The sequence below is a fragment of the Barbus barbus genome, assembly GCF_936440315.1.
Source record: "Barbus barbus genome assembly, chromosome: 36".
NCBI classification, from domain to species: Eukaryota; Metazoa; Chordata; class Actinopteri; order Cypriniformes; family Cyprinidae; genus Barbus; species Barbus barbus.
Window position 1 is genome coordinate 26358575 of NC_136714.1, and position 24624 is coordinate 26383198.

General features: G+C 34.4%; 1 protein-coding gene across 1 annotated transcript in view; it reads left to right on the forward strand.

The window, feature by feature from the left end:
- Window positions 1–955: 955 nt before the first annotated feature.
- Window positions 956–24624, forward strand: part of LOC306855647 (phospholipid-transporting ATPase IC-like) — a 30934-nt gene continuing 7265 nt past the window's right edge. Inside the window, exons 1-18 of the mRNA XM_079394437.1 lie at window positions 956–1067; window positions 10127–10308; window positions 10380–10477; window positions 13132–13245; window positions 13889–13987; window positions 14096–14157; window positions 14262–14334; window positions 14948–15018; window positions 16623–16705; window positions 17220–17378; window positions 17466–17554; window positions 19246–19436; window positions 19520–19728; window positions 21603–21646; window positions 22440–22596; window positions 22808–22996; window positions 23085–23197; window positions 24370–24534. Coding sequence (XP_079250563.1) covers window positions 10140–10308; window positions 10380–10477; window positions 13132–13245; window positions 13889–13987; window positions 14096–14157; window positions 14262–14334; window positions 14948–15018; window positions 16623–16705; window positions 17220–17378; window positions 17466–17554; window positions 19246–19436; window positions 19520–19728; window positions 21603–21646; window positions 22440–22596; window positions 22808–22996; window positions 23085–23197; window positions 24370–24534 — 2085 coding nt within the window. The 5' untranslated portion in view covers window positions 956–1067; window positions 10127–10139. The remainder of the gene's footprint in view (window positions 1068–10126; window positions 10309–10379; window positions 10478–13131; window positions 13246–13888; window positions 13988–14095; window positions 14158–14261; window positions 14335–14947; window positions 15019–16622; window positions 16706–17219; window positions 17379–17465; window positions 17555–19245; window positions 19437–19519; window positions 19729–21602; window positions 21647–22439; window positions 22597–22807; window positions 22997–23084; window positions 23198–24369; window positions 24535–24624) is intronic.

The window sequence follows — 24624 nt, forward strand, 5'->3', positions numbered from 1 at the left end:
TTCCAGGGTCTTTTAAAGTTTTGTTTGATAACTTGTATACAAATATCTAAAGTAGCATAAAGATCTGATGCAATATTTAGTTTTGCTTGTTCAGCTGGTAAATAACAGATTGTAGTATCATTTCACATGATTTAAGTAACATACCACATATTAATTTGCACAGTTACTACTATAAAGAAATAAAGTTATAATGCTGAATACATTAAAAACAGGTGTTAATGTGTATGCGGACAAGACATATAAAGTTAAACACTTTAAATAGGGCCTTGACATCCCGGACAAATAAAATATGCCTCCAAACTTGGCCTGCATGTTCATGCAGTCCCAGAGTCACATGCAATCTAAACAATATAAGATTTACAACACATATATACTTTATATATAATAGTATAAATAATAATAATAATCTAACATACCCAAGTGTCTACCTTGTCTGGTGTGTGGGGATATTGTTCTCCACAAGGTTATCCTAAGGTGACATTATATTCTTTATCACATGTAATACATCATCCCTTTTTTATATATTGAAGAAAAACCTGATTCATTCAAAAGGCATAGACCCAGGCCTTCAACTTTATTATGTCAACAACAGCAAAGATACATTTACATCAGTTATTAACAGTTTTAAAGATTGTCAAAATAAATTAGGTACATAAACAAAGGTTTGTTGGCTGGAGTGTATCCTCAGGCACATTAACAAATGAATAGCTGTAATAATTAAACATAACATACGACACAGTCTACAAACTGGTGAATACCTGCTGAACTTCATCACACTTATTCTGACAACAGTCAGTAATATTTTCAGTGACGAAGCAGGAAACTCATGAATATTCATGTAAGCTCCGCCCAGCGTCATTGAAAATCTCAGACACCGTTCAAACTCAGAGAGGGGAAAAAGACAGCCTCCATCCCACAGTGTGTATAATGGGCTTGTGTGAGTAAACCAGTTTTTCCAGTCTGATCTGAGAACACCGAGAGAACAGCTCTTCCACACTGACACGAACATGGAGCAATAAAACACATAAAACAGCTTCAGAGGAGTCACACAAGTCGATTTGACCTCGGTAAGTCATGTTTGGCTTTTAAAGACGCTTTTAAGGCTTTGTGTTCTTGTTAAAGGTGTTGTTGTCTCACCTGAGTTCCTCTACCTGTGTGTGTTTTGATGGAGAAACTTCACAATCCTCCTCATCTGCGTGTTTGTGAACATTTATCTTTAGAACATGCGTTTAAACTCAGAAATGTTCTTCAGTGATTCTTAGACTTTTTTAATTAAGAAACATCTAGCTCTGCGGCTCTTTGGAGGTTAAACGAGTACAGTAGGTTCTTCAGATCAGCTTTTAAACAAACCTTTATTTTAGTTTTTGAAACCCACATGTGGCTGTGTGTGGAGAGTCATTTAATATCATATTTTTATTAGTCGTATGAGTAGTAATTCTAAACAAAATTTCAGGTTTTGCTCGACTTGTGCACTATATTTACTGTACTCGTTTCATCCTGATCATGCATAAAATGACTTGTCAAACATACCTTAAATGTCCTCTATGAAAACATTACTTTTGTTTGAGGTTTCTGAGACCACAGCTTTTACATGAAATTGCACATATTTAAACCTAAACCTAAACAAACCCCTCAAAACAGGCTATTATTTGTCTGTACACGTGTTGGGCACATAAAGAATGTAAAGTGAGTTTTGTGTGGTTTTTGAGTCTATGGGAGCAATAATCAGAAATCAGAGCTCTTATTTTCCTCCAAAGGTCTTACTGTAAGTCACTTTTTCTGTCATGTGTTCATGTCAAGTCAGAGAGGCAGGTGTTATACATCTAAAATGGCTAAATTAATGTAATTTTATAAATATTTCAGTGTTTCTACTTCAAAATGTCATGTTTATGTGTTACTTGCCATTTCTTTGCAGGTCATTGCAAAGGTTTGTAAAAGTCAGATGGATACATTTAGAGGAAGTTTCAGTTTTAATGTATTGTACGTTTGGCCACTGAAAAACAGTTGTTTTTATATCATGTGTAAATGTACAAGAAGCAGACTGTAAGTTAGTCTGAATGAATGAATGAATGGTGGGTTTCTTCTCTCTGATGAATGTCTGGACGTGTTTGGACTTGATTGCTGTTGTTGTTCTTCTGAAATGCATCTTGTTCTGCTGTATGTGGGTTAAATTTAACCGTTTCTGTTCTATAAAGAGTCTTATTACTCACAGAACTGGTTTCTCCTGTGTCCAGAAGGACTGCAAACATTGTGAAATGGAGTGGGTGCGGTTTCTAGTGCTTTCTCTTTGAATTGCAATTTGCACCATTCAGTCATTTACATTTATGTTTTGTATATACAATATGTTTTGTGCATTTCTATGTTTATTTATACAGTAGTTGTATTGTAAAAAAGGGAGATGATACAAGACCCCTCCACTATATTTTGCGGCAGTAGTGTCTCACAGATCCAGACCGGTGCTGCGTTAAACGACATCATCAGGGGTGATTCTTGAATTCCCTGGAGTTAATTTGTAGGTTAAATGTGCATGATTGAAACCACTCCAGATGCAATTTAGTTAGCTGTGAGACCAACATCAAGTGCATGGTTAATGCATGATGAGTTATCTGTCCCGGAAGACCCTCGGACATCTCCACCATCTCCTGATTCTGCTCTCCTCTAGTCTTTCTCTAATGGAGGATACTGGAGGATATAGAGGCCAAACACATGGAGTTGAGTGTAACACGACTCAATTGTGTTCTGTAAGCAGACGTGGGAAAAGTTCACCTCTGTGGAGTGTTGCTAAACAATGTGCTTTAGGAGAAGACGACAGACTTGTGTTTATATGTGTATATATGTATTTTAAATCAGTTGTTTACTTTCTTTATGCATGTTCCTGATCATACACACTTCATCATGCATGTTATTGGGAAGGCTTTTCACCATTCAGTCAATTTTGTGATTTAATATTATCAAGTCCCACACTACATTTTTTTTAAATTGCGCTGAAAAAAAATTTATATAAACAATTTTCTCTCAGAAATTGCTAGTAAAAATTCAAAAGCAATTGCAAAGAAATGTTAAAATGAGAAATTGCTCATTAATTGATCAAATTTTCTAGATTTGTAAATGCCTGATGCTAATGTCAATGTATAGAAAACAAGGTGAATGATAGAATTCAGTTGCAAAATTGCTCAAATGTCTATTGCACGCTTTTTCTCAGAATTCACTCAAGAATTTGGATCATTACATTTTGCTAGCGTTGTTGGGAAATGTCTTAGAAATGACCCAAGGAGTAAATAAAACACATTATTGCGTATATTTTGCAAGAAAATACTATTTACAGTCTTTATACTTCAAAATTTCATGTCTAATTTAATGTTACTTCTTGCTGTTTCTTTGCAATAAATTTCTGCACTAATTGATTTTCAGTGTTTGTTTGCAAATTAAACTGCAATATTGCAGAAGACATTTACGAATAAAGCACCGTTTTCACGTGTTCAAGAGAACAAAACAAAATCGTCACTTCCTGCAAAACTGCTGCTAAATATCAGTAATAAAATAATTACAAAATATTGCAACCTAGGAAGCCTGTTCTGCATCCAGAAATGCATTCGTTAAATGTGCTTCTCTCATAGTTTTTTTTTTTTTTTTTCACATTTATATTTTATGCACGTTTAAAAGATTTTATGCACGTCTTGGAATTTCCATCCAGCATTTTGTTTGTGCAATATACCATATATTACTTAAAAATATGTGGATGGAAACATAGATAATGTTATTGGTAATTTAAAATATGTTAACAAGGAGATAAGAGCTGTACAGCAAAATATACAAATATTTCAAGTACAATTCTTGGTTCTATATATCACAAATCAATTGCTGTGATAATTAATAGATTTATTGAAAATATGTATTTTTCCATTTATTAGAAAATATACTTCTCTAAAACTTGACTGTGATTAAACACACACTTTCGGAAGAGCATGTAACGCGTCGCATGGCTTTAAGAAGAGTGACTCTTACTTTCCCAAGATGCCTTGTGCAAATCAGTTTTGCAATTCACTGGATTCAAATTCTCACCCATTTGCTTTACAAGTCAAGAGATTCAAATCCTGGAGTCGTGGCCTTCCAGTTCTGGTGAGCGATTTGCTTGTGTTGTGTTGGAGGGAGAGAAGATTTTACTAGCACAACCTAAACAGAAACATGAGTGAGACTCTCAAAAACACATTTAACCTGAACGCGTCATCATGTGCATTCAAATATACACAGAATAACACTAAAATAAAGAATCCAGAAGGTATTTGGTGAGGATTCTTTCATCTGAGAACCAGGAACATTTTCTTAATTTACTCCGCATTTAATCGGTCTGGCGGAATATTAAAAAGTTCTTATTTGCAATGTTTAATTTCTAAAGCTTAAATTTCACCTCCTCGCTTTACCACACTGCTTTGCAATGTGATTCATGCATGCATGCACCAATGCATCTGGCAAAACCTGTTTCTTTAAAGTGCATCGTCCTGTCAGAACACCCATCATCACCACGATCAGGAAGATCTGACAGAAAAGTCTTTAATCAGATCGAGCCCTTGGCATGTTTACAGCTCTGCTGCTTTCTTAGACAAATTTTAAACTGAGTTTATACTGATGAGTGACCATTAACGGAGAAACGTGGAGCAGAACAAAGCTTCATTTGATTAAGATTAAGACCATTTAAAGACTCTTACGGTTGTACTTTAAATAACCATGCGCTGAAAACAACGGACAAAAATTTGCAATTTTCAACCAAAAAAGAGAAGACGAGTGACAAGATCAAATGCAAGATGCATGCAATCAGTTCATTCAAAATTTCGACTGTGCAACATTTTGAAGGCTGTTTTCACTTGTAGGAGGTAAAGTTCAAGACCTGAGCTTTTGATGTTCTGAAACAGGCAACAGGTATCTGTCACAACATAAAAATACATGCATTTCAGCCGTAATGTCTATATTAAATGCTATTTGCCTACAAATCTGTAGATGTGATTTTCAAACACCGATGTTTTTTACACTCAGATGTCTTTAACTTAAACATTAACAACTTAACAAAACTTTACAGTTTTGATGGACGAGCAAGGGATACTTGTTTTGAAGCCACTGACTCAAAACACACTGCATTTTTCATGTTAATCTTCACGCACTTTCAAGAGGAAACGATCTTTTTCAATGTGATTGGCTGTTTCAACCAAAAAACGAGACTGTTATTATTGAGTGAATACTGAATTTGTGTAACGCATTTATAAAACCATGTCAGTTTACACAGGACTAGATTTATGAACCATTTAGCCAAATTTGTTCTGCCTGGGCTTCATGAATGAAGCCAATTATGTAATGTTAAAAAAAAATTAAAAGTAGAAAAAAAGTTTAGTTTTTTTTAATTTCTCATCAAGTGGTCTAATTTGTAAATGCCTGACACTAATGTCTATCTAAAAAACAAGGTGAATGATAGTGTTTAGTTGCGAAATTGCTCAAATGAAATAATGCACACTTTTTCTCAGGATTCGCACAAGAATTTAGATCATTATATATTATTAGAGATTGTTGATCTCAAAGGGATCCCTGTGTTTTCTCCTTCGCCTTTTTTTTTTTAACCCTTCCCCCATATGAAAAGGTTTCCATAGCACGGCCCGGGGTCGAGACTTTAAACCTGCTATCTGAGACCTGCGTGCTCGTATTCACATTACTGCAGACGCTCTGTAAACGTGGGCGGTTGTTTAGTCTGTTGAATGGGAATCTTTGTTCTCGTCATCAGAGTGGAGAATATGTGATGACGTGTGATTGTACGTTTATTTGAGCTGTAGAACAGGGAAGAGTTGTACTTAATAAGGTTTTGGTTACTCTTTTTTTTTTTTTTTTTCCCGTGTGAACACCACCAATGCACAAACCCAGAGATACAGCTAATAGGTGGTTTTCAGTTCAAAAGCGTGTGTTTAAAACCGAAGACTCTTATTATAGCATTCCAGAGATGCTTGACATCGGAATGTTGACATGCGTTGAGAACTGGTTTCTTATATACAGTGAACACTTAACTCATTAACACAGGCTGTTGTTCACAGACGAAAGCAGATGTTTGAGCTGTGGTGGAGTGAATGGTGCAGTGGACGGCTGAAGGCTTTGATTGTGTGCGAGTAAGATTCTCACTGAGCGTGCTGTTCAGGTCGCGCCAGACTGAAGTATGCTGTAGTGTTCATACTGCTGCTGCTAGAAATAGATTCAAAAGGTCACGTCCACGTCAGCTGGATATCTTCACATAAGACTGAGTCCATCCATCCATTTCGTTCCATCCGTCTATCTGTTGTTCCATCTATCCATCTCTATTCATGTCTGTCTGTCTGTCGTTCTATCCATACATCCCTCTGTCGTTCTGTCATTCTATTGTTCTATCATTGTGCCGTTCGATCTATTGCTCTATCTATCGTTATATCATTCTATCGAACATTCTATTGTTCTATCTTTCATTCCATCCATCCAATCCATCCATCCATCCATCCATCCGTCCGTCCGTCCGTCCGTCCGTCCGTCCGTCCGTCCGTCCGTCCGTCCGTCCGTCCGTCCGTCCGTCCGTCCGTCCGTCCGTCCGTCCGTCCGTCCGTCCGTCCGTCCGTCCGTCCGTCCGTCCGTCCGTCCGTCCGTCCGTCCGTCCGTCCGTCCGTCCGTCCGTCCGTCCGTCCGTCCGTCCGTCCGTCCGTCCGTCCGTCCGTCCGTCCGTCCGTCCGTCCGTCCGTCCGTCCGTCCGTCCGTCCGTCCGTCCGTCCGTCCGTCCGTCCGTCCGTCCGTCCGTCCGTCCGTCCGTCCGTCCGTCCGTCCATCCGTCGTTCTGTCAATCCATCCATCGTCCATCTTTCATTCTATCTGTCTGTTGTTCTATCTGTCGTACTACAATTTTTATAAACATTCATTCATTCATTCATCTATTGACTGAAACCATGTTAACGCAAGCTGTGGCACCTTTAGAAAACTGTAATGAAAATCTCTGATCCGGTTGAGAGTTTCCTCAGTGGTTCTCTCAGACCTCAGCTTTTCATTGCTAAAAGTGTCACCTCCTGTGGTATTATATCACATACGCAAAGCAAGCTGTGGATAAACATGGGTGTGTGTTTTGCATGCTGTGTCTCTTTCTCTTTCCGGTTGTGTGCTCTGTTACGCTCCTCACACAGCATCCTGTTGGAGTGTGTGTTATTTCAGCGCTGCAGAAAAAATGAGAGGAGAACAGCTGCACACTCACTTAAGCATAGCTGGTTTATTAACCAACGTTTCGGCTAGTAGCCTTTCTCAAGGTGAGAACCTTGAACACCTTGAGAACACCTTGAGAAAGGCTACTAGCCGAAACGCTGATTAATAAACGGCCTATGCTTAAGTGAGTGTGCAGTTATTCTCCTGTAATTGATTCAGTTTTTTTCCTTCAACTTGCACCTCTACAGGTGTGCGTCTGCTTTGGCTCACTTGCTCTGCTTCAGCGATGCGGGCCACATTTAATAATAGTTATGCTCGCTAGTTTGAATTCTGCTCTGCTATTTGATTAATCTAACTTTATCACAGGATTTAAGGATATTTAGCTCAAGGTACATTCCCAAAACATGCCACTTCCTTCTGGTTTCATGTAATATTAAACAAAGCGTTGGGTTTCTGTTGTTGGTAAATGTGTTAAGCATTATCTCATGTGATGAAAAGGAAGACATATTTAAATATTTACAGAGGGATTCTTCCCCGCTGAACTTTTCCAAATTAATCTCTTATCAAACAATGACCTTAGCTGGCTGGTATCGGTGTAGATTTGCATCCGAGAAACTTATCCATCATTAAATCAAAACTGACCTTCTGGCTGTTTACTATAGACTGTTTACTTTCTTAAACCATGCTTTTGGTCTTATTGTGAATTATTCATCAGTGCACGTTATTGCAATGAAACCTATGTTTGACTTAATCATCTTTTTATCAAAATGTAGAGATTTATGCTGCCTCTGAAACAACCAAATCCTCATTTCCCCCCCAATGCTCCAATCAAGGTCATATCAAGACAATTTTGAAAAGTTTTTTTTTTTTTTTTTTTCTTCCAGGATCATGTTTCACTCAGAAATGCATCACATTATGGATGGAAACAGGTTGTGAATGCTGTTGACTTTGAAGAAGTCCTTCTTTGTTTTATATATAAATATAAAAATCATATTTACAGTCATTCCTGTTGCTCAAACAGTAGAGAAAGTCATCATGGGTCCTTAGTTTCATTCTCATACAAAGAAATATTAAACATACTTTATCAGATATTGTCTGATACAACATATGGTAAAATAGATTTAATATTTCTTGAATATATGCAGTGTCAGTGACTTTGGATGCATAAATTAATATATAAATGAATTGCAGTAGCAAAGAAATGCAGTTGAATTTACTTTGAAACGGTTTTTGCTCAGAAATTGTGAGTAGATTTTACACATAATTACAAAGAAGGAACACATTGAATTAAACATTTATTTTATTTACTTGAAACCTTTTTCAGTGCAGCATTTATTGATGCATTATTTTTGATGAGATTGATTAAATAAAAATTTAAAATATAAAAACTGTTTTTTTAATGTGTATTACAAGAATATTTGATTTATTTACTTAGAAACTTGGAGAAATAATTTTTACAGTGATGCTTTTTTTTCATGTAAAATATAAAATATTTCAGTTAGTTAACTTTTTACTTATGTCAATATTTTAAAACATATTTTTATTTTATAACTTTAAAAAAAGCTGGACAAATGTCTCTACTCAAACGCATTATAGAGCCATGACTTTATTAATAAGGTCAATTATATCATTCTGATCTACAATTAATGAAAAAAATATATGCACACACACACACACATATATATATGTTTTTTTGTTTGTTTGTGGATTTGTATGTAAATGTCATCATCCGACCTACTGTAGATCCTATCAGAACTAAACAAGCCGACACTGTGTGTTGTACTCTCTCTAGTCGTATGGATGCGTGTGCAGCTGTGGTTTGCTGTGTTTTGTGACTGCTGGTGTTGTGTGATGGTGGTGGTTATGTGGCGTTACCTGCGAGGCCACAGCCGAGTGTCGGGGTGGAGTCTGGGTAACGTCAGCCACGTTCATTTGACAGGAAGCTTTGTATATCGAAGCAAATGAAAAGTGCTGATATCATCTGAACATCTTTTCACCAGCAGCACATTCTGTCCTGTCAAAGTTTGACTCGTTTTTGCATAATTCATTTCATACCTTTCATTGCCGTCATGAACAATGGACTTTCTGCAGGATTAAGAAATGCATACAGTATGAAAACACTGGATACATGCACTAGGAATGCTGCTGAGAAGGATGGAATCAGTTAATAGTAATTATTATTATGTATTGTTTAGTATTATTATTAATAATGATGATGATAATAATAATAGTATCGAGTCATCATCATTATATTTTATTTAATATGAATAAAATAATTATTACATTTTTAAATATTAGATTTTTAAAATTAACAAGGAAATGCACAATTAATTTGTTAAATTGATTTTCAAAAATGCTTTTTAAATACAACTTCTAAATTGCATTCACAAACACATTTGGCAATTGTTTTTTATCCATTTGCTATTCAAGTAAAAAATATGTATGTGTTATATGTATTCAATAACACACAGATATATTTACCTGTATTTTTAATTTATTTTAGTTTTAGTTATTTTAGCACTTTAGTTAACAATTAAATGACAATGAAAAATGTTGCCTTGACTCATAGCTAAAATAAATGAAGTTCATTTATGTTTTTAAATATTTTATTATCTTTTTTATGGTTATAGTTTTTAGAATAATGTAGAATTTTTGTCTTAAATTTGTAATGGACTTGGAGGAACAAAAAATGTATTTAAATAGCATTGTACATCAATAATGTAATGATCCAGTGCCGCTGGTTACCAGCATTTTGTAAGAGTGTTGTATGTTTAGTGTGTGTCGTGGAAAGTGTGTGTGTGTGTGTGTTTTTCTGCATGATGTTAGCAAGCCAAATCAGTGTTTTGACATGTTGCTGCACGACACGCAAATCTCAGTTATTGTCTCTCTGTGCTGTTTAAAAGCCTTTATGTAATAATTGTGTCTTTTCTCGGAGCAGAGGGTCTCTCAGGATGAGCGCTCGAGCACGGGCCGATTCCCAGGGTTCCCTGGAGGAGCCGGATGACGAGGTGGTGCCCTACAGCGACGACGAGACGGACGACGAGTTACAGTCAGAAGATGATCTGGATCGCAGCGAAGACCAGCTCCCAGAACCAGAAGCCAGACCCGCACCTGCCGCCGGTGAGCTTGAGGACAGATCTGGTGTAAAAGTGTCCTGTCAGCGCTTGTTCTGATTGTGATTCTCCTCTCAGAGCCCAGCTGGAGCATCCGAGCGAATGACAGGGAATATTGCAATCAGCCCCAGTTCAAGAAGAAGGTCTTTCTGTGCATCAAGAAAAGCAAATATTCTGTAAGTGTTGTTTTTAGTGAAACCTGAAGTGCCTGTTTGTGCACTACCGGTTTGGAATAATTAAGATTTTTCGAATGTTTCTAAAAGAAGTGTCATCTTCTGCATTTATTTGATCAAAAATTGTGAAATATTATTACAATTTCAAATAAGTGTTTTCTATGTGAATATATTGTAAAATGTAATTTATTGCTGAATTCAGCACCTTTAATCCAGTCTTCAGTGTCACGTGATCCTTCAGAAATCATCCTAATATGCAGCTTTGGTGAGCAGAAGAGACTTCTTTCAAAAACATGAACAAATCTGAATTATTCCAGACTTTTGACTGGTGTTCTATATGGTAAAAAATGTCATTTTTATTTTATTTTGGGGTGATGTGCTGCTTAAAGTGAGCTTGTAAGCAAAAGTCTATGATTGTGCCTTTAAGATGCTGAACTCTAGAGATTTTCCAGGTGAATACTGTGAGTATCCTCAGATAAATGCATCCGCTAATGATTTCCCACGGCTTACTAACACTAAACGATCGCATGCTGGATTTTTCCTCTGTTTACACCACAAACAGTGAGTGTTTGAAGAGGGCAGGTGTTTCATCTTAAACTAAAGGACCGTGAAAGAGAAACTGTACTTTTACTATTGCATAATCATTATTTTGATATACGTTTTCTTTTATACACGCTAAACAAGTGTTCAGATTATCATTAGTTTTTAGTTTTCTGAGAAGGGACTCTGTATCTGTTTTTCTCTGTCAAATGTTTAATTTATAGTCCGATAAATCATGAATCACCTTTGAATTCACCTGAAAAACAACAACAACACACAGTTTAGCTTCAAAGGTGACATTTCTGTGTATTGATTTCACTCATGGTTCATAGTTCTACTCAGTGACTTGACCAACATTGCAATCTTAGTATTACACTTCAGTCTGAGACATTGATATCTTTGGAAACGCCTCCAGGAAACGCCAGAAAATTAAAACACGTCATGCATTTTGTTTGCAATTAGTCTCTTATCTGTTCTGTTGTGTTAAATAACTCGAGGCTTGGCCTCAATTATGGTCTAAACTAAGAGTTTTATGGTCATTTTCTTACATCATTTACATGTTAAACGTGCAACAGCTCCGTTCAGAATGGTGGAGTTTAAGATCTTTGGTATGGCAATTATCTAAGACTGGATAAACAAGTCTTTCAAGAGGTTTTCCGTGTGTTCGGCGTGAGATATAAGCAGCGATGACTGGATTTGTCTTGAGGTTGAAATGTTACCCTACGAGAGCAGATATAGATGTGTTGTGATTTACATTTATGGAAATCAGTTGGGTTTGGCAACTAAAATTTTGAACGAGAAAGAGAGAGTAAAAGGAACTGAAATGGAGAAACTGAAAAATAGGAACTAAAATAGAAAGATTAAATCAGATTCATGTAACAATTGTATATTGGTATGGTATATGAACCTATATGGATGTTTGTTTCTGCCACGCCCACAGGATAATATAAAAAAAAAAAGGAATTTCGACTTTTGATTAGGCTTTTTTTTTTTTTTTTTTTTTTTTTTTTTTTTGGGAAGTTCAGAGTTTGTGTCTCGTAATTCTGAGAAAAGAAGTCAGTATTCCAAGATAAAAAGTCATAATTCACTTTTTTTTAATTAATTTTTTAATCTGTGGCAATGAAAAAAAAATTGAAACAGAATTGTGGCATGTCAGAATTCCAATAAAAAAGTAAAAATTGCATTTTTTTTCTTTTTTCTTTATATCAATAAATGTTTATGCAATTTTACTTTTTTATTGGAATTCTGACTTTGCATGCTACATTCTGGGTTTCAATTTTTTTATATATATAATATATTTATATTTATTTATTTATTTATTTATTTAAATAAATCTATTAAAATATAAAATTAATTACTAAATATTTTAAAGAAAATTTCAACTTCAGTCCATCTGTTTTTATGGCAAAAATCAGAATTCAGTGAAAAATTACAAAATTGCAAGAAGTGAAAGTGAGAAGAGTCAAAATTATGAGACAAACAAAATCTCAGGATTATGTGATTTACCCCTGATTTCACGGACAAGGCTTAAGTCTAGTCCTAGTCTGAGCCGATTCAACAGCAAGAAACGTGCACTGACTGATCTTAGGGAACTATATCAGTCTCTTTGTTTTGTCTCAAGATGCACACCAGTAAGGTTTTTTCCTAAGCACGTCTATAAATAATTACTTAAATGGTTTAGTCTGTGATACCGGGTCATAAACTCATAATTGTGAAAAAAAGATCAGCATTGTGAGATTGTCGCAATTATGTTTTCTATTCTATTCTATTATATGATGGAAACAAGCTTCCATGAAATCCTTATTCAGATCTGAAGACAAGCTTTTATTTTGTCTCTTGTTTTTTTTTTTGATAAAAATTCTTAAAAGTCTGCATTATTTCACAACTAACAAGCTTTAAACTTACTGAAGAGCCTTGGGTTACATTTACAAAGTCTTGAGTTTTTCTGTGAAATATTGATATATTATTTCACATTCAGCAGGTAATGATTTATGTAAAGCATATCTTAATTGTGATAGTTCACAATTCAGTCCTTTTAGGATGAGAACATACAAAAATTATGACTTCATGTTTTTTACACTAGTTTGCTAGTAACTTGAATTTCTTTCCATTTCAAGGGCAATGCAATCAAGACCTACAAATACAACTTCTTCACCTTCCTGCCGCTGAACCTGTACGAGCAGTTTAAGAGAGCGGCCAACCTCTACTTCCTGTGTCTGCTGATCCTGCAGGTATAAACCCACAAACCTCCCTCAGTCAGGATCCCAGAATAATGGCCCACAGGCTGATCAGAGCATATGAAAGCATTTGTGTTGCACTGATAAAATGTGTACAATAAGAGATTTATTATTTATTTATTAAAAAATTATTATTATTTATTAATTATTTACAGCATATATATGTTGATATAAGTATGGAAAATATATAAAAAATATTATAGAATGAAATATTAAATATTTTTAAGAAAAACAGGGTTGATTGCAGTGTCCTGTTGTCATTTTATATGAACATATGAACTTCAATCCATCTGTTTTCATGTCAGATCATTAAAAATATATGAAATATAAAATAGATTTATAAAACGAAATTCATTGTTTTATTTATATCTTTCAAAACTAATATGTGTGTGTGTGTGTGTATAATGTATATCTCAAAATATATTTATTAAAATATTTTATTGATATACACCCTGTTTATTTTCAATAATTATCAATAATCAAATAATTCAATCAAAAATAAATGTATGTATATATATAATTATATGATACAAATTATTTATTTTAAATTTATTGATATAGTATTGAAAATGAACAGCGTTGTTTTTAGGTTTCGTGATGTTTTATGAATATGAATCCATGTGTTTGAACGTGTCAGATCATTCCTCAAATCTCCACGCTGCCGTGGTACACCACCCTGGTGCCGTTAGTGCTGGTGTTGGGCATCACCGCCATTAAAGACCTGGTGGACGACCTGGTGAGTCCCTGCATGTGCTTTCTGATGGAATGGTTTTGTTGAAAGGCAGCCATTAGTTGTCGGGATGTGCTAATGGTTTCTGTCATCTGATCTGTGTCTTGTTGAAAGGCACGACACAGGATGGACAAAGAAATCAACAACAGAAAGTGTGACGTGCTGCTCAATGGCAGGTGAAGACCGAACTTAAATCTGCTTTAATACTGAAGTGCATGAGATTAGTGCTCATGTTTGTCAGTGAAAAAAATATTACGTAAACGGAAATCCAATTTTTCAGGTTTGAAGAAACCAGATGGATGAACCTACAAGTTGGTGACGTGGTCAGACTAAAGAAAAACGATTTTATCCCGGTGAGTTATTTTTTGATCTATTTGCCTTCCCGTTGAGATTTAATTTTTTATTTAATTTTATTTTATTTAATAGAGTGTTGTCTTCATTTGTTGTAGAGCATTTATACATTATACAAATATAAATAAGAAATAAATAAAATAAAGTTATGCATTAAAATGTATAAAATTTAAAAGTTTTAAATACAAATGATATATATAATGATATGCATAAAATAAAATGCAAATTAAAATATTTAATTGATATAGCGTATATATATTTTGAAATGTTTTATAAAATCTTTTTAAAAAATTAAATATTTTAATGTTTAAAATATTATAATATTAGTGAAATATACTTGAAGTATATCACATTACTGTCTATTTTTAGAAGGGCCTGATTGAATTCTGCTTGTTTCTGGGCTTTTCCCTAATTTTATATATCCTAATTATTAATAATTAGATTTTTGTTACATTACCTTGAATATTCATTTGGTTTCATGTCATGTTTATGCTCCATTCTGCACTTGATTTCTTTATTTATGTGTTTCTTCACCCCTCCAGTCACTTCATTCATCTGTTTGATGCCATTTTTAAGTTGGTTTCTCATTTTCACCTGTGTTTTGACCTCACGTAGGCCGATATTCTGTTGTTGTCCAGTTCAAATCCCAACAGTCTGTGTTATGTAGAGACGGCGGAGCTCGACGGGTAAGAGACACATTAAACACACAACAGACATACGCCAGTTTATTAAGCCTCTGAATCTCACTGTTGCATATTTCCACACTTTTACACGAGTATTTCAAACACACAATGCCTGTTTTTTATGATGATTTTTTACAGTAGTCATAATCGACATGTTCTGGCCATAACCATAAAACCAATTCTGCTTGCATGAATCAGTCAACATCAACATGCAACAATCGCTTTATTTTGTTTTCTTTACGTACAAAAGAATCATAATTCAGGTCCAGGCTTTGTTTGTCTGTGAACTTTTGAATGGTTTCATTATTATTAAAACATTTAATTGATATAATTAATAAAGGGAAAGGAAAGGGGGGAAGTGGTGTGTGGCCAAGTATGGTGACTCATACTCAGAATTTGTGCTCTGCATTTAACCCATTCAAGTGTACACTCAGTAGTGAACATACACCCGGAGCAGTGGGCAGCCAATGCCGAATTCCGAGTATGGGTCACCATACTTGGCCGTATGTCACTTCACTATCACTATTTTAAGTTTTATGGATCCTGATCATGAAACATTTGATTGTCATTACACGCACTTGAATATTAATTTGCTGTCATGTCATGTTTGTGCTTGCTTTTTCTCCATTTTTTACATTTTCAGTCCATTTGTTTAGTCCAAACACAACACATTTGGTCTTTTATATACTAAAGTGACGTGACGTGGCCAAGTATGGTGACCCATACTCGGAATTTGTGCTCTGCATTTAACCCATCCAAGTGCACACACACACACACACACCGTGAACACACACCCGGAGCAGCCGTTTATGCTGCGGCGCCCGGGGAGCAGTTGGGGGTTCGGTGCCTTGCTCAAGGGTCTCACCTCAGTCGTGGTATTGAGGGTGGAGAGAGCGCTGGTTATTCACTCCCCCCACCTACAATTCCTGCCAGACATGAGACTCGAACCCGCAACCTTTGGATTACGAGTCCGAATCTCTAACCATTAGGCCACGACTATATGTAATTAATATTTTTTATATTTTATATAATTTTTATATTATAATATTAGTGAAATATCTACAGCAAGAAACTTTTAAATTGATTAATTTCACTGTGTTTATGGATCCTAATTAATTTTACACCTTAAATATTAATTTGCTGTCATCTCATGTTTATGCATTCTTGTCCTCTGTTTTACATTTGAAAGTATTTTACATTTCATTTGTTTAAATACACTTGCTTAATTTAGTTTTTTTACATACAATAGAATCGTAATTCACTTGCTGGGTTTGTCTGTCTGTGTAGTTTTCCATTGTTTCATAAATGCATACAATTTTAAAGATTAAATATTTAATTGATAGAATATTTCATTTTTTTATTTTTTATAAAAGTCTTTTAATGTTAAAAGTATTATAATATTGGGGAAATAGCCTCTGCAAGCAACTTGAAGTTCAAATAAAATATATATACAAATTAAAATATATACTGAATGTAAAATAAAAAAATCTATAATTGCAATTAAATATATTTTTTTCTTTTCGTGAAGGAGGATGGGAGTTGGTTTTAGTGCGTCTTGTTGTCAAATGACATTTATTAATGTAGATTCTCATTGTTTGTTTGTCCAGAGAGACGAATCTGAAGTTTAAGATGGGTCTCAAGGTGACAGACGAGCGTCTTCAGGAGGAGAATCAGTTGGCTCGGTTTAATGGTGAGTATGAGCGCAGTGGGTGGTGATGGCGCAGTGGATAAGACACATGCCTTTGGTGTGAGAGACCCGGGTTCGAATCCACTGTGAGACACCAATGTATCCCTGAGCAAGACACTTAACCCCTAGTTGCTCCAGAGGCGTGCGACCTCTGACATATATAGCAATTGTAAGTCGCTTTGGATAAAAGCGTCAGCTAAATGAATAAATGTAAATGTAAGAGAGTGACTGTTTACAGCTATTATAGGAGAGTCTGACAGACTCGGATACAAAACAGATAAGCAGATAATTTGTGTGCAAGTAGTTGCTTGATTGTGATTTTACATGCATAAACACGTGTTAGCCTTAAACCATGTGCTAACCAGGTGTGGCTCGTGAGGTCATTTTTCTGTCCTCATTAAAACAAAATGCTGCAAAATGAGTGAGATTTAGAAACCAAGCAACTGTCAATGTTAATGCTTCCATGTAACCATCCAGAGAATTTGCAGTGCAGTTTCACATTTAGTGTCTTTCTCAGCGCTGATCATGTGCGAGGAGCCCAACAACCGTCTGGATAAGTTTATGGGAACGATGATCTGGGACGCTCAGAGTTACCCGCTCGACCTGGACAACATGCTGCTCAGAGGATGCAAGATTCGCAACACGGACGAGTGCCACGGCCTGGTCATATTCGCAGGTCAGTTCGCTGACCGACACACTCTCACATTCACGGTTCGGTGTTTGTTTGTGTTTGAAAAAGCAGCTGTGATGTTTCGTTCTACAGGAAATGACACTAAAATCATGAGGAATGGAGGAAAGACCAGGTTCAAACGCACCCTGATAGACAAACTCATGAACTACATGGTCTACACGGTCAGTTAAACACAGTTCACTGACATTTGACCGTTTACACCCACAAGTCATTTATAGATTACATTTGACATTTTTTATTTATATTTACAGAATTTTATATTGCTATTTATTAGTGCTGTCAAATGATTAATCACATCCAAAATAAAAGTTTTTGTTTGCATTATATATGTGTGTGTATAATTATATATATTAATACACACACACATACAGTATATATTTTGAAAATATTTACATGTCTATATTTATATTCATATAATTTATATTATAAATATTTAATTTCTAAAAATAACTTTTCTGAAATATACATGCGTGTGTGTATTTATATGTACATAATAATATGCACATTACACATTTATTATGTACAAAAACTTATTTTGAATGCGATTAATCTTTTGACAGCACTACTATTTATACATGGTGTATTTATAGAGTTTGTTTTATTGCTTTATTTATAGAGGCGTATTGAATTGTTTTATTTACAGAGAGTGCGGTTGAGTTTATATTTAGTTATACAAAGTGATTTACAGACGTTTAATTCATTTATTTACAGAGAATGCACTTATACAGTGTAATTCTATTTATTTATAATGCTTTCATATTTTTATTTACCTGTTTTTGTTTATAGAGAGAGCATTAGAGTTTTATTTTATTCAGCATTTTTATTTTGTAGAGTGAATTTATAGTTTATTAGTCTTATTTACAGAGAGTGCAATTATAGATTTGGTATTTTTAGTTGTTTTTATTTATAGAGTACATTTTATATTGTTTATCTATATTTATTTAAATCATTATAAGTGCAAAAATCTATTATTTTTGTTTATAGAGTGCATTTTTCTTTATTCAGTATTTTTATTTATAGAGTAAGAATTAATAGTTTTATTTATTAATCTTATTTATAGAGACTGCAATTTTGTTTATTTTATTCTGTATTTGTTTTTATTTTTAGTTGTATTTATTTAGAGAGAGTGCATTTATATAGTTATCATTATTTATCTTATATTTGTATTTTTACGTTTATTCATGTTTTTATTTATGCAAAGTGAATTCGGATTTCTTTTTATTCATAGAGAGTGCATTTATAGAGTTTATTTATTTCTAGAGTACATTTTAAATATATTTTTATTTATAGAGTTTGTTTTTTGTTTATTAATCTTATTTACAGAGAGTGCATTCGAGTTTATTTTATTTTTTTACTTTTATTTATAGAGTACATTGTCAGTCCTCTGTCGTGTGTGTCTTGTGTTCCCGCCTCTTGTCCATATTTGGTTTGTTTCCTGTCCTTGTTATATGTGATCATTAGTTAATTCTTGTCCAGCTGTGTTTGTCTTATTATCTATGATTATCCTGTGTATTTCTAGTCCTGTCTGTTCAGTTAGTTTTGGTCTGGTCTACTCCCTATCTGTCCTGTCTTGCTCTGCCTTGTTTGGAGTCGTTAAAGACTGTTATTTGAGTTTATCTTCATCTCCATGTTCATGACATACATTCGTGACATACATGGTGTATAATATTTTGTATTTTTCTTTATATAGACCATTTGTAGAATTGTATTTATTGATCATATTTATTGTGCAAGTTTTATATACTTGTTTGTATTTATAAATAATGCATTAATAGCCTAAGAATACAATGCAATATATATTTTCTCATCTTGCACCCTATATATTCTCATCTCTCTCTGGTTCTGCCGGTAGATCTTTGTGATGTTGGTTTTGATTTGCGCTGGTCTGGCCATCGGACACACGTACTGGTACGAGAGCATCGGCTCTAAGGCCTGGTATCTGTACGACGGCCTCGACTACTCTTCATCTTACCGAGGCTTCCTCAGTTTCTGGGGCTACATCATCATCCTCAACACCATGGTGCCCATTTCTCTCTATGTGAGGTACGACAGCAGCCTCTCCTCGGCTCTCTGAGCATACAGATGTCATTGTTCTTCAGATAACTCACTGGTTCTTGTTCTCTCAGCGTGGAGGTGATCCGCCTGGGTCAGAGTAAGTTCATTAACTGGGATCTGCAGATGTACTACGCTGACAAAGACACGCCGGCCAAAGCCAGAACCACCACGCTGAACGAGCAGCTGGGCCAGATCGAGTACATCTTCTCTGATAAAACCGGCACGCTCACGCAGAACATCATGGCCTTCAAGAAGTGCACCATTTCAGGACGCACCTACGGTGAGACAAACCACCAACCTTGCTTTTAGAGGAACATTATAAGCATGCTAACCCAATAAATCCTACTCTATCTTATTTGGTATACGCCAGTTTCTAAATAATCAACATAATCAAAAGTTGTTGTACACAGTGTTATTATAGCTAAAACTAAAACCATATGAAAAACGTTTTAGTTGCTTAAAATAAATGGAAAAATGAATGGAAATTAAATTATATATATATATATATATATATATATAAGAAGCTAGTTGCCAAGGCAATATTTTTTTTAAATTAAGATTAACTTAATGTACTGAAATAACTAAAACGGAAATAAAAACTTTAGACACTTAAAAAAAAAAAAAAAAAATTTACAATATAAACAATAAACAAAATTATTAAAACTTTAAAATTAAAATGAATATGTAAAAAGTAAATGTAAGAATAACTTTGATATTGTTGGTAATATTTCAAAATGAACACCTACTGGTATTCATATTATTGGAGATATAGAGTGACGACTGATACTTATATAATTTTATGTAATTTTATTTATAATATAATTAAGTATCTGCTATACTGTTATAAACATCTTTTTGTCCATATAAATATCATCCTCTGCACCAAATTGCATATTTGTGACTCTGGAGCACAAAACCAGTCATAAGTCGCTGGGGTATATTTGTAGCAATAGCCAACAATACATTGTATGGGTAAAAATTATAGATTTTTCTTTTATGCCAAAAATCATTAGGATATTAAGTAAAGATCATGATCCATGAAGATATTTTGTAAATTTCTTACCATAAATATATCACAGCTTCATTTTTGATCAGTAATATGCATTGCTAAGAACTTCATTTGGACAACTTTAAAGGTGATTTTCTCAATATTTAGATTTTTTTTGCACCCTCAGATTTCAAATAGTTGTATCTCAGCCAAATATTGTCCGATCATAACAAACCAGACATCAACAGAAAGATTATTTATTCAGCTTTGATGATGAGCTTTGATGAGCTGATGATGTATAAATCTCAATTTCGAAAGATTGACACTTAAAAGACTGGTTTTGTGGTCCAGGGTAACATTTTTGTTTAGTTTGGGCCTCTGAATAAAAATAAGATGTTTTTTCCTCCATATTCAGTATAATACTATATGAGCCAGATGTATTAAATTTAACTTCAATAAACTGTTCCATTTAAAAAAAAATTGTATTTCGAACTAGTATTTCATATGTCAGGCTTTACATGGTTAAAACATGCAGTCGAGTAGAGTGAAATATAACCACTTGTTATTGAGGTTTTATCTGTCAAACCAGCAGATGCATTTAAATCAAGTATGAAAAGAGCTGATGCAAGTGTTGAATGTATTTGGATGAGTATCAAAGGTGTGTCGTGTGTCTGATTGGACATAATCCTTGGTTTATATGAGCCCAGCTCACAGCCCTCACGTTTGTGTTTGTGACTCCAGAGACGTGTGTGTGTGTGTGTGTGTGTGTGTGACCGTGGGAGAGATTTGAGGCTTTAGTTTCACACAGGTGTCAGGTTTCTGACCTGGATGAGTTTAAAAAACCCTGACACCTTCAACCTTGCCATAGAATAATTTAATATCATCTGTTTTGTGCTTTAATAGTGCTCCTTTTCCTTAATTACATCACATTATTAGAGGCTATTACAGTTGTTCATGCTTCTAAACCTCTAACAGTGAGTATTAAATGAGTGACTCGTATTTGAGACGGCTTGTTAAGTTAAAAGGTATCTTGAGAAGTCACGCTGTCTGCACTCACAAGTGTGCTTTAGTGCATTATCTAGTGCTATTTTTTTTTAGTGTTATTGCTTTAATAATTCAGTGAACTAAATGTGTAAGAACTGACAGTGTTCTGTGTTGATCTATAGGAGATCCCAACAGTGCAGACAGTGTAGCCTTGGGCCATGGAAAGGTACGTATGCATAATGCATTTATAGTTTTCATTGTTTACTTATTTTATTATTGTTCAAATAGTTGATTTATTTGCTATGTAATTTTTAATATATGTAGGGCCTAATATATATATATATATATATATATATATATATATATATATATATATATATATATATATATATATATATATATATACACAATGCATTTATAGTTTTTATTTGATTGATTCATTTGATAATTTTATATATTTTTTTATTTATAAGGAGTACATTCATGTAGTTTTATTGATAGACTGATTGATTAGAGAGTATATTACCAGTTTTAACTGAGTATGTTTATCATTCTATTGATTGATTATTATTTGTATTTATTGAGTGCATTTATAGTTTTATTGATTTAATTTTATTTATATAGATTATATAGTTTTATCTATTGATTTATTGATTGATTTTTATTTATAGAGTACATTTACGGGTTTTTTGTTTTTGTTTTTTTTGTTATAGACGGTGGATTCATCGGATTGAATTGTATTTTTGTTTATAGAGACTACGCTTATCTATTTTTATTCATAGGGAGTGCATTCATAAAGTATTTTGTAAATTTATATAGTTAAATTTATTTATTAATTTTAGAGAGTGGATTTTATTCATAGAGAGTGCGTTTATTAATTTTATTTATTACGAATTCAACATGTCGTGATTTTATTTAATTTTAGCCAACGTCATTTTAAGTTAGCCTTTAAAGCTAATAGCTTTTACGTAAAATTGGTCGCTGATATTCATTTCACTTTCTCTCTAATTTTTACTCAGCCTGTGGATTTCAGTTGGAATAAACACGCCGAAAAGAAGTTCCAGTTCGAAGACCATTTCCTCGTTTCCTGTATCCGTTCGAAGAAGGATCCGCAAATACTGGAGTTCTTCAAACTCCTGTCCTTGTGTCACACCGTCATGGTGGAGCATAAAGGGGGTGAGGAGACCAAAACGATCATTATCTGCTGACATTATGCAGCAATAAACCATCCACACAGTAATGCGAGCATGTTTGCTTTCATCTCAAAATTATTAAGTATTCTTATTCCTACTTTGTGTATTATCTGATCAAATAAGTCAAAAGTACAAAAACTGCAGCTGATTTACTTAGAGAAAATATGCAGTACATAAATGAACTTTGTGTTCAGATGAGCTGGTGTACCAGGCCGCGTCTCCTGATGAGGGTGCTCTGGTCTCAGCCGCGCGCAACTTTGGGTTCGTGTTCCTGTCCCGAACGCAGGACACCATCACCATCTTGGAGATGGACCATGAGGAGACCTACGAGATGCTCGGTCTGCTCGACTTCAACAGCGACCGCAAACGCATGTCCATCATCCGTGAGTCCGGCTCTTTCTGTTCTTCACTTCCTGTCTGTCTGTCAGTCACCGTCATCTGTTTCTCACTCGTGTGTGTGTTTGTGTGTAGTGAGATTTCCAGATGGTAGAATCCGTCTGTACTGTAAGGGCGCAGACACTGTGATCTACGAGCGACTGGATGCCAATAGCAAGAATAAAGAAACCACGCAAGAAGCTCTGGACGTGAGTACCAGTGCAATTAACAAATCCATTAACATATGTTAATGAGGTTCAGCATGTCATTGCAAATGAAAGGGACAGTTCTGCCCAGAAATATGTTTTGTCATGTCGTTATTTTTTTATCATTTTTAAATTACATTTAATATTTTTAAATGTGTCAAGCTCCAAACAGTAGAAGAAACACCATAAAATAGCATAAAAGGACTCCGTGTGACTGTAATAAAAGCAGGGTTATTATATCTAACTAAAACCATAAAAACAAGAAAATAAAACTCGAAATAAAATCAAATATAAAACAACTTAAACTTGTTTAGCAAGGCATCATTTCTCATTTTCATTTAGTTTATCATGATGCACTAAAAAGTAAAACTAAAATAATTAAAAAAACAAATGCTTAAAATAAAAACAGAAAAACTATAGTAGTACTAAAATACTTTAGTTGGTAAATTCTCAGTAGACATAGGATTGCTTTTTGTGAAGAACAGACTGAGAAGTTGATGCACCATGTCAGATTTGATGATAACTTTAATAATTCTGGTTTCATTTTACTGACATATCACAGTCAAGGGGATTTTGGATATCTCTTTTGATTACTCAATAAATCAGCAAATACTGTCAAAAAAAGACATTTTCACCATGTTTTTAGGAATAAAATCAGGAAAATTATATATAAAAAAAAACCCCTCAGTAAAAACTTTTAGAATATAGATAGAAATAAAACTGTAAATCTTGGTGTATGTACGTGCTGCTGAAGTTGGGAAAAAAACTCCTTTAAACAAAAACGGCCTTTAAAGGGAAGTATTCTAAATGAAATGCAAATAATGTGCAATAATAAAATTTAATTATATATGAACAAACCCCTCGGTAAAAACCTTCAGAATACATATAGGAATAAAACTGTAAATCTTGGTGTATGTACATGCTGCTGAAGTTAAGAAAAAACTCATTTTGAGAAACACCAATTAAAAATATGCGTTGTAATTGAATTCTACAGATGCAAATGGATAAAGTGCAATAAGATTTTTTCTTTCCTATTTTCTGAAACGGCACATTATGAAAAGCCAATAGCCCAAAAACACACACACATATATATATTTACATATTCCTGTGGTGTCTTGTCTTAAAGCAGAAGAATAGCCTGCATTGTGTGCTAAACGCTTGTATTTTTCTTTCAGATCTTTGCGAACGAGACGCTGCGAACTCTGTGTCTCTGCTATAAGGACATCAGTCAGGCGGAGTTCGACGCCTGGTCTCAGAAACACCAGGCCGCCAGCGTTTCGATGGTGAACCGTGAGGAGGCTCTGGACGAGGTGTACGAAGAGATCGAGAAAAACCTTCTGGTAGGGAAATATAAGAAAGGAAAATCAGTATTCATTTCAGGGACGTGACTAGTGAACAATTGATGTATTAGTCAGGCTCATTCACCTGAC